Source organism: Alexandromys fortis, unplaced genomic scaffold, assembly GCF_014885135.2.
Source record: "Alexandromys fortis isolate MF-2015 unplaced genomic scaffold, M_Fortis_MF-2015_v1.1 scaffold_2_1_26212458, whole genome shotgun sequence".
NCBI lineage: Eukaryota > Metazoa > Chordata > Mammalia > Rodentia > Cricetidae > Alexandromys > Alexandromys fortis.
In genome coordinates, this window is record NW_026067930.1 from 16032295 (window position 1) to 16042154 (window position 9860).

The 9860-nt window shown below is 44.9% G+C and overlaps 1 protein-coding gene across 1 annotated transcript in view; it reads left to right on the forward strand.

Annotated features, from left to right (window-relative positions):
* Nucleotides 1-6584, forward strand: part of Fbxo32 (F-box protein 32) — a 42402-nt gene extending 35818 nt beyond the window's left edge. The window contains exon 9 of the mRNA XM_050145094.1: nt 765-6584. Coding sequence (XP_050001051.1) covers nt 765-854 — 90 coding nt within the window. The 3' untranslated portion in view covers nt 855-6584. The remainder of the gene's footprint in view (nt 1-764) is intronic.
* Nucleotides 6585-9860: the final 3276 nt, after the last annotated feature.

Genomic DNA, 9860 nt, shown 5'->3' on the forward strand with positions numbered 1-9860 from the left:
CTGAAACCCGCTTACCACATATTCTATCTTTGTGTGCACAGGGAAACACATAGGCAAACACGAATTCTTCAGCTTCTCAGTGCTGTGGAATCCCTTTGGAGGGGAGGGATAGTATGTGCAGATGTGTTTGTGTATGCACGTGTGTGTGTGTGCACATATGAGCCCATGTGTATGGAGGCCTGAGGTCACAGTCTCCTTTTTCATCAGTAGCTCACCACCTTAAAAAAAAAAAGAACCTGAACTCACCAGATTGGCTAGACTAGTCAGCCAATGAGCTCCAGGGCCCCATCTGCTCTGCTTCACCCCCAGTGCTAGGGTTACAGGATGCCCGCCTCCATGCCCAGCTTTCATGTGGGTACTGGGAATCCAAACACAGGTCCTCACGGTCACATACCAGCCACTCCACTCGCCCCCTGAATTCAGTGGCATTCTTTTGCTTCTAAGATTTATTGGCCTTTTTAATCATAAACATGCATACATGTTTCTGTGTGGTTATGTGCATATGAGAGCTGTGCCTGCAGAGGCTGGAAGATGGTGTCGGGTACCTTGGAGCTGAAGCTACAGGTGGTTGTGAGCCACTTGACCCACATACAAGAACAGAACTTGGGTCCTCAGCAAGAGCAGTACCTGCTCTTAACCGCTGAACCACCTCTCCAGCCCCTGTAGTGGCATTCTTGACAGAGTTGCTAAGAGATTGGGCAAGGCCCGAGAGAGCCAGGGAGCTGCCCCTGAAAACTCGGATCTAACCATGATGCTGTTTTCAGGGCACTGACCACCCGTGCACAGCCAACAACCCAGAGAGCTGCTCGGTCTCACTCTCCCCGCAGGACTTCATCAACTTGTTCAAGTTCTGAATCCCACCTCTTGACGGCACTTCACAAGCCAACCCACCCACTCCCCGCTGATCGGATGGCTGGGAATTCGGAGACTTCCTTTGTAAATAGTGTACATTGTAAGCACTGGCTTGAAACTTGTGAGCGAAGTCACTGAGAAGACGTTGGAGGGAAGGGACGAAGCTGCCGATGGGAACTTACAAATGTGAACTGCACACTAGAACTGGTACGGAAATGCGGAAATACTGTAAATAGACTTTTTCTTTTCCCCTAAGAATTTGCCAGCGAGACTCTAAGGGCGAGAACTCTATGTCTGCCGTGGAAAACGGAGTCCTCCTGATGTTCATGGAAACTTCCTAGTTCCCTAGGAGGGAAAAAAAGACGCAAAACTCAAATACCAGACAGAACACTCTGTTTACAATGTGATGGTGTTGTTAAGACAAAATGAGGAAGAAGGAGAATGAATGCTACAACTGAGGAAGCCTTGGGCTTTGGGTTTGGATTTGGGATTTGTTGAACAGGCGAAGAAGTCCACCCATCGGACACCTCCGCAGGCATAAGGCCTTATCCTACGAAGATGCCACACAATGGTCTACCTCTGAAAGCGTAGCTTGCTCTCTGGCAGCGTGCACTATCTATCAGGCAATGTCTGTGTTTCATGTAAGTTCTTTCATCTGTAAAGAGATCTGAGATGGGAAGGCTATTAGAAACAACCCTCTTCTTGGTTCTGACTCCCCTTCCCCTCTTTGCTCCCAGTCTACACCTTCTTTCTTTCCGTGTTGTAGCTCATGTACGGAACCAGAGGGCCAGCCTAAGAACAGCTCCAGCAGAAGTCACGAAGAACTAGAATTGGGCACCTGTAGATGGTGGCGTGGCGCTTCTGATTTAACTCTACTCTCCTCTAGCTTAACTTCTGGGCTTGTCTGGTCTTCCATGGGTGTCGTCATGGATTAGTGAATGTCTGTGAACTTAGTGGAGTCTAAGAACTGAGGCTTGGGAGAGACATTTTTCACACCAGCCAATTAAGCATTCTGATAGCTGCTGCTTCCTCTTGGCGGGGTGTTGAGCTGAGGCTCTTTCTGTTCTTTAGGTTTAGCATCGAACTTGAGTCATCCTGAATGGGGACTTTTCACATGTGTGATTTAAAAGAAAGCCTGGAGTTCCAGCTAGATAGGGAGCTGAGTTCATCTTAAGCTTGTTTCGGGACTGAGTTAAAACAAAGAGAGGCAAAAGACAAAGGATCCCAGGGGGTCTTGCAAAGCAGAGATATGAACACTGTGGAAGAAAGCAAATCTCAGGACTTCAGGAGTTAATTCCTGGGGTGGGGGAAATGTTATTTTTTACTTTTTATAGATTGTTGCTTTTCTACAATGTACATATATTTGCAGTTGTATTTGCTTTTTTTAAAAAAAAAATCTCCAAATAAAACCACCACTATGCACGTCCTTGGTAAATAATCAGAAGTAGGAATGTGTCCACATAGATGTTAAGTGAAGGATTGTGTAACCTGAAGCATTGATGCTTGGGGTGATCCTCGAAGGAAAGGAAAGGTGACCGAGCATACATAGAAACAAGGGACAGTCAACACCTCTGCCTTCAGTAATAGAGTACGCTCAGGTCAGTGCCACGTGGGCAGATGAAGTCTGCAGGGTTCCCTAGTTTGCAGTATCTGTACTTACACCAAAAGTTCTCCATATTTCCTTCTTCCTTGAGGGGGAAATTAAGTTGAATTCAGAGGCCTGTAATGAGGAAAGGGAACTGTAAAAGAACAAGATTTGATGTATAAAGCTGAACTTTAGAGACTACAAACCTGTAACAGCTAGGAGTTTTCCTATTTGGTTTTGTGGGTTTTTTAGTTTTTTGCTTTTTTTTTTTTTAACTCTTCTCCCCAGAATTATTTTTACATTAAGATTTACATTAAGGGCTTAGACTAGGAAAGAAAAGAAAGGAAAGGAAAGGAAAGGAAAGGAAAGGAAAGGAAAGGAAAGGAAAGGAAAGGAAAGGAAAGGAAAGGAAAGGAAAAAAAGAAGGAAGGAAGGAAGACATTTTTTCCATAACTGTCAGACTCTACTATACCTCACCTTCTGTAAGTGGGGTGGAGCTGGGTCTGCCATTGCTATGGAAAGCTCTGGAAACAGTGACTCTAAGTGACACTGTTAAGGTTAGGGGATCATGGCCTTTCACATGTTCTTATCAGCTTGTTACCACCGCTTTGTCAACTTGTTTAGAGATGGAAAGTTGTTGGGACCTTGGGGTTTATTTACAGTTCCAGCAACTTTGCCTGCTTTGAACTGCCAGCAGAAAACTGGCGAGCCAGTCTCGTGGAGTGCCAACAATGCACAAGGCATACATCCTACATGCCCCAGGCAACCATCTGTCTCTGTGTAAAATGACCCTGACCCCAAGCAGTGAGGTCCCAGCTTTTTGAAATGTTGGCTAGGTGCCTGCAGATCCTCCATGAACCTTGGTGTCATTGGATATGGTATGCGACACAGCCCAAGAATTGATTTCAAAGGGAAAAGGAGCATGTATGGGTCACTTTCATTGGTTAGTAGAAAATAGGAAGGATTGGCAGGTGGAGAGGGAGTGGGGGAGGAGTAGTAATGGATCATCTTTGATGTCGTGTAGCAGGAGGAGCAATGGAGAGAAGAGCAGGCAAGATATCCATATTAGGGCATGGCCAGAGCCTCACATACAAGTGACGGGACTTAAAAAGTTTTGCTCCTAGAACAGGAATAAGTCTATAGAATTCCTCCTGGCAAACCCACCCAGGACTCCCAGACCTAAGACACAAAAACCTGGCCCAAGCTGCTACAAAAGTGAGAGGGGCGTGGATATAGAAATTGCTGGAAGAATTTTTTTCCAACACAAAGAAGAAATCTGTTTTCTCTCTCCTACTGTACCCTCCTGTCCCTCCTCTGCATGTTGTAAAACAGAACTTGAGTAATGCCCACTCTGAAGTCGTTCAGGCAGCAAGAGAGGGAAAAGGTTCTTTCCAAGTCATATGAGCAAACCCAGGGAGATGGTGAATCAAAACTTACTTAAGAACAATCAGCTGAGAGTCTCTGAAGAGAGAGAACCATTCCATATAGAGTTTAGGAATGCTCCTTTTAAAGCAAGAGCCAGTAAAAAAAAAAAAAAATCAGCCCAGTGATACTGCCAACTAGCTCGGGTCATTACTCAGCGCGGTTGAGTGGACAGGTGTGTCAGTCGAATGGGGGAGAAAGGGTGGCAGAAAGGATCCGAAGCCACAAGGTGGGATCCCGAGCCCATCAGCTGGGAGAACTTTCTGACTAGTAATGACCAGTTTCAGGTGGAAGTGGTCTGGATAAGATACTTGCGCTGCAAAAGTTCTCAGCTGACGATCCCATCTCCTTGTGACCGTGAAGCCAGCTGGTGGGTGGCTCATCCCTGTGGCCTCACAACGTGAGGAGGCTGCTCTTGACACAGATGCCTTATTTTTATTGTTTACCGTGGAAGAGAAAAGGTTGGGAATTTGGTTTGTCTAAGCAGTTGGTATGATTCACAGAGAGAGAAGGAGAGAGAAGTCGCCGCAGGAGACGTTTAGGGGTATATGGTTCTCGGCGTTGGAAACAATGTTTATTATAAAACACGCACCTGGGTTTATATTTTTCTGCCTGGATGTGGGGCAATAACATCTTGCTGTGCAAACACTCTAAATTTTATGTGTGAATTTTTGACTGTAATTTTATGTGTGCATTTTTTAACTAAACTCTATCATTTTCTATGTTGACATCTGTTGTTGTTTTTTTTTTAATCTGTTTCCAACTATCTGAGCCTGTGAACCATCTCTTCTGACTGGATGCTGGCTTGAAACCCGTTAGTGCTTAAACAGACTTAGAAACACCCCGAACCTCTGGGCAAACGCAGGGATGTTACTCTTTGATGTATAATGGGCCATCTATGGCTCAACAAACAAGGTAGTAATTCTTCTAAAGTCCTATGTTTTCTGTCAATGTTTTCTTCTCTGCTTTGCTGAAACAGAAAATAACAAAACCACCTTTGGTTTTCTAAATGAAGGAGATTCCCATCCCAGAATTTAGACCAAGGAGGGTTGTTAGAGAGGATGCAATCTGACGTTTCTGCCTTTCAAGATGCGGAAGCCTTTCCAGAACTGGGGGACTGGGAGGAGGGTGGTCTTCCTCTGCATCCCTTGGGAAGTCAACAGAGTTGAACAGAGACCTGAAGCTTCCTGATGCCAGAGCTGTGAGTCCTAAGCACCTTGTGGGTATCCGTAGATTCATGACACTCGGTATGATTCTTCCAAAGCCCCTCACTTTGGGAGGCCATCCCACGATGGGGGTCTGCCACCAAGTCTTCCAAACCTTCTAAGGCTGGTTCTTATCAGATAAGCTAAGACATCCCTTTTGGTTTTCACACCCTCTCATTCTGCTGCTACCACGGCATTCCACTGAGCACAGCTGCTTAGTAGGAAGCAACTAGCATGCCTGGTGTGTGGTGCATACCTGTAAGCTGCAGAGGCGGGATAACTGGACTTGTTTCAAAAACAGCCGGAAGCAGATGGCATGCTTTGACAAATTCGTCCTTTCCCTTGGGTTTTTACAGCATGCCCTTATAGGAATAAATACAGGGTCCTGGGGAGTTGGCTGGTTGATAAAGTGCCTGCTATGGAAGCTTGGGGACCTGAGTTCCCCATCAAATGAATTCCTTGTCAAAACCAAGAATGAACTTTAGTGCATGGGGAGTTGATGGGCCAGCCAGTTTAAAGAATCAAGTGATACCCAGGCTCAGTGAGAGACCCTGCCTCAAAAAGAAAAGTGGACAGAGATCCAGGAAGATGCCCAATATCTGCCCTGACCTCTAAATGCCTATGCAAGTGCACACACATACAGGCATACTAGCATGCATGCATGTATACATGTGCACACGCACACACACGTGCATGCATGCATGTGCAAATATACACAAAAGAATAGCTAAGTGTTGACCTTGCTCCTGCTGGTACCCCTGAAATGGAAAGGTACATTTAAGCCATCCATCCTCCTTCCTGTTCCTCTTACCGATGATCCCCACTATAAGATCCAGTGAGGTTCTATCTGGTGGGAGTTCATTCTGTTCGACCTTGTTTGCATTTAGCAGAATTTAACCCATAAGGCAAGGGATGGTGATAGCCATGATTTTTGTCTGGTACGCCTTTTTCAAAGTGTCCTTGACTTCAGCTAGCAAAGCTTCTTGAGAAAGCTCTCTAAACTTAGTCCCTCTCCAATTGGCTGGAAATGGATGGCTGGCTACATCCGAACACCAAATTTTTGGATGCTCTGGATGCTTCAGCATTACTGAATATGACTCTGTCTGTGAGTATAATAGACACATTTGTTAACTGTGCGCAAGGCTGTTTGACAGATGGCTCCAATCCCTGCTCCATATTTGGGGAGCCTTTGGTGTCGTCTTTTATACTACCAAATGCCAGTCACGCTGGCTAAAGAGTGTATATTATAGTCCGTGTCTAAGCTTAGACGCTTTAAGTGTACTTTTTAAAGAAGAATATTAGAGTGGGTGGAATGTTTTAACTAAATGTATAAGGTTAGACGGATTACATGCAAAACTGATTGTTCAATATTAAATAATCTGAGTCCTGTATAACTTATTTGCACACCTTTCCTGCATGATGAACGGACTTTTTTTAATAGTTGTTTGTACCAGACAGTGGCATATTTTTGTAAACATTTTTTGACACTGAGTTTCAATAAATGTTTTTCCAACAATGCACCCTGGTATATTTTTTAGTGTGTGTCAGTTCCGTTTGGCTTATTATTTTATGCACCTGGGTTTATATTTTTATGTGTATCTTTTGTCTTCGAGACTGACATTCCGACTCCCAGAACTTTGTTACTACAGTGATAAAGTTCCCAGGGAATGCATAGAAAAAATAAGCTCGTGGTTGAATACCAACCAGAGTCCAAACTACACTGTTATGTATAAATGGGATATTTCCATGTATTGATGATTGTATTGTATTGTAGAATGACTGGGAGAAAATGAATTCTGAAGTCATCATCACTTATTCACCAACAAACACAGAACAGTTACTGTTTGCTAGATCTGTGCAAAACACTGAGAACAGACATGATCTCTGCCTTGATGGATTTCAGGTTCTAACCAGAAGGATAAGCATCCCCAAGAAAATATAGCAAGTAAATAGAAGTCGTTTGCAACGTGTGATCTGAAGGGAATCATAAAGCACTGTTCAAGGCAAGCTCAGCAGAGGCCTCTCCGAGGGTGCGATGCTGAGCTGTTACCCTGCCTCAGAAGGAAAGTTAAAGTGTTTCAGAAAGCAAGAGGTTAGAACCACAGACCCAGCTCTGACCTGCAAGGTGGCTTTTCACACCTTTCTATAGCTCTCTCTGTTGCAGTCTCTAAGGTGTCAATAGTAAGATATCAATGCAAGAAACACAGTTCTGGGGGTTGGAGGGATGGCTCAGTGGTTAAGAGCACTGATTGCCCTTCCAAAGGTCCTGAGTTCAATTCAATTCCCAGCAACCACATGGTGGCTCACAACCATCTGTAATGACATTTAGTGCCCTCTTCTGGCCTGCAAGCACACATGTAGGCAAAGAACTGTATACATAATAAATAAATAAAATCGTAAAACAAATAAAAAGATTAAACAACAACACAGTTCTGACCTCAAAGGAGGTGAGTTTATTGTGAACCAAGGTGACCATAGCCCAGGAACAGATTTAGTTTACTCCAAATTCCACGTTCCAGTGTGAAGTTTCTGTGCTCATAGAAGTCATGTGTCAACCCATTTTTCAAATACATTGAAATCAGGAAGGTGGGTTAGAGCAAAGTGGGGAGATTCCCATTACAGGCTTCAGACGCTGTCTGCTGGCATTCCTAGTTTCCGGATTGGTAGACGCTGCGAGAGTCCCTTCCTACATTCCAAAGGGCTTACCTAACGCTCACAAGGGTGTTAGGTCACATACAGCAGTGGGTAGTGGACGATCATTAAAGAAGCTAAAGATAGCATTAAAAATGCCTGGGAACTTGCAACCTTCTAACCTCCCCACATGGGGGAAGTTCTGATCGATCTGCCTTGTGGTCCTGCTTCTCTCCAGGGCTCTCGTCTATGGCACCTGTTTCTCACAGGTGAGAAATATGCAAGATGCTTTCCTCATTGTTGTGAGCAAATATCTGAGCAGAGCAACTTAAGGTGAGAGGGGCTTGTGTCAGCTTACGCTTCAGGAAGGGATTCAGTCCCTCACGCCAGGACGGGCATGCATAAGCATGCGACAGCTGGAAAACAGCAGGGATGACCCGGGGCCAGGCCTTAAGGCCATCCCTAGTGACCCACTTCCTCCAGCCAGGGTCTATCACCTGTACAAAACACCAGCAGCAACTGCGGACCCAAGAGTTCAAACACCTGAGCCCACAGGGGACAGTTCACATTCAAGACACAATGAAACTTACCAAAGTAGTATATGCAAAGTTCCTGGGGCCTTATAGTAATAGGAATTCGAGAGATATTACCAGATATTATTATTCACTGAACAATAAGAGTTTAAGAACTGAGTTGGGGACTCTCGTTCAGTTTCCTGTGGCTTGCTTGGGATCCCTACCAGTGGATCTTGTAGTTGATATTTTTAACTCTGAAATGTAGCCCAGTCCTGCCACAATTCTGCTTCAAAATTTTGACGTAAAAAGTACAATTAGATAGAGAATCACATTAGGTGGTGGTGGCGCACGCCTTTAATCCCAGCACTCGGGCGACAGAGGCTGGAAGATGTCTGTGAGTTCGAGGCTAGCCTGGTCTACAACAGCTAGTTCCAGGAGAGGCCCCAAAGCTACTGTCTCAAAAAATCAAAATAGGAGGAGGAGAAGGAGGAGGAGGAGGAGGAGGAACAGGAGGAGGAGGAGGAGGAAGAGGAGGAGGAGGAGGAGAAAGGGCAGTCAGTAGCTCTGCAGTTAAAGCATTGGCTGAACAAGACACTGGGGTTCAGATTCCTAGAACCCACATGACTGCCAAATGAGCACAAAGGTTCACCTGTAATTCTAGCCTCAGACAGTGGAGACAGAACATACTAATAAAGTCTGGGCATGATTAATAAGATATACTGATTTAATGAACACTTGATCTAAGTGCAAATACAGGAAGATGGAGAAGCATCAGTAGAGGTATTTAAGGGATAAAATGTTTTTCTTTAATGATATGTATATTAAAATAGAGATATAGATAAATATATATAAAGAGAGCAGCCAGTAAGATGGCCCAGTACTGGCCACCATGCCTGACAACCTGAGTTCGATCCTAGGATTCACGTGGTGGAAGAGGAAAACCAATTCCTGCAAATTATCCATGCACATGTGCACATAACATGTGCTAAAGAAATAATCTTTAAAGATCATTTACTTGTGTATTTTTTTTTGTACATGTACAGAGACAGCCCGTCGCTAGTCTCTTGCAGCACCTGACTCAGACAGCCTCCTAGAAAGAGCAGGAGGATGAGGACAGTCTGAAGGAGGCTTCTCAGGGCACAGAGGCCAGGAGGAAAAGGCAGAGGGGGAGCGGAATCTAGTGGCTATAAGAGGCTCTCAGCTAACCACCACATCCTGAGAAATCATACTTGCCAGGTGCCATCGAGTGTGACAACAGAGTCATTCTCCGCCCACATGAAAGTGTGTGCGGCTCACCCTTCCTGCACTTCCCAAACTTGCCTTCGACTGTTTTCCTTATATTTTACTAGCCAGCCTTTTCTGTGCTTCAGAACCATTCTGCACAGCCCCTGATTCCTTCTAAGAGGCAACAGAGCATCAAAAGCACAGACAGTAGAGCTAGCCTGTGCCTCTAGTTGCAGTGGACAGTGTGCAAGACCTTGATGTACCTCAGTTCTCACCTGCATAGTGGGTGGGACAACAGCGTCTGTGACCTGAGTTGGTGTGGTAAGATGCAAGTGTGTGGTTATCCAACTTGGAGTATGTTTCACAGAAGCACCCATTTTTATTCCTGAGGTCTCTGGTTAGTCTTATGGGCCTAGGAAATGACAG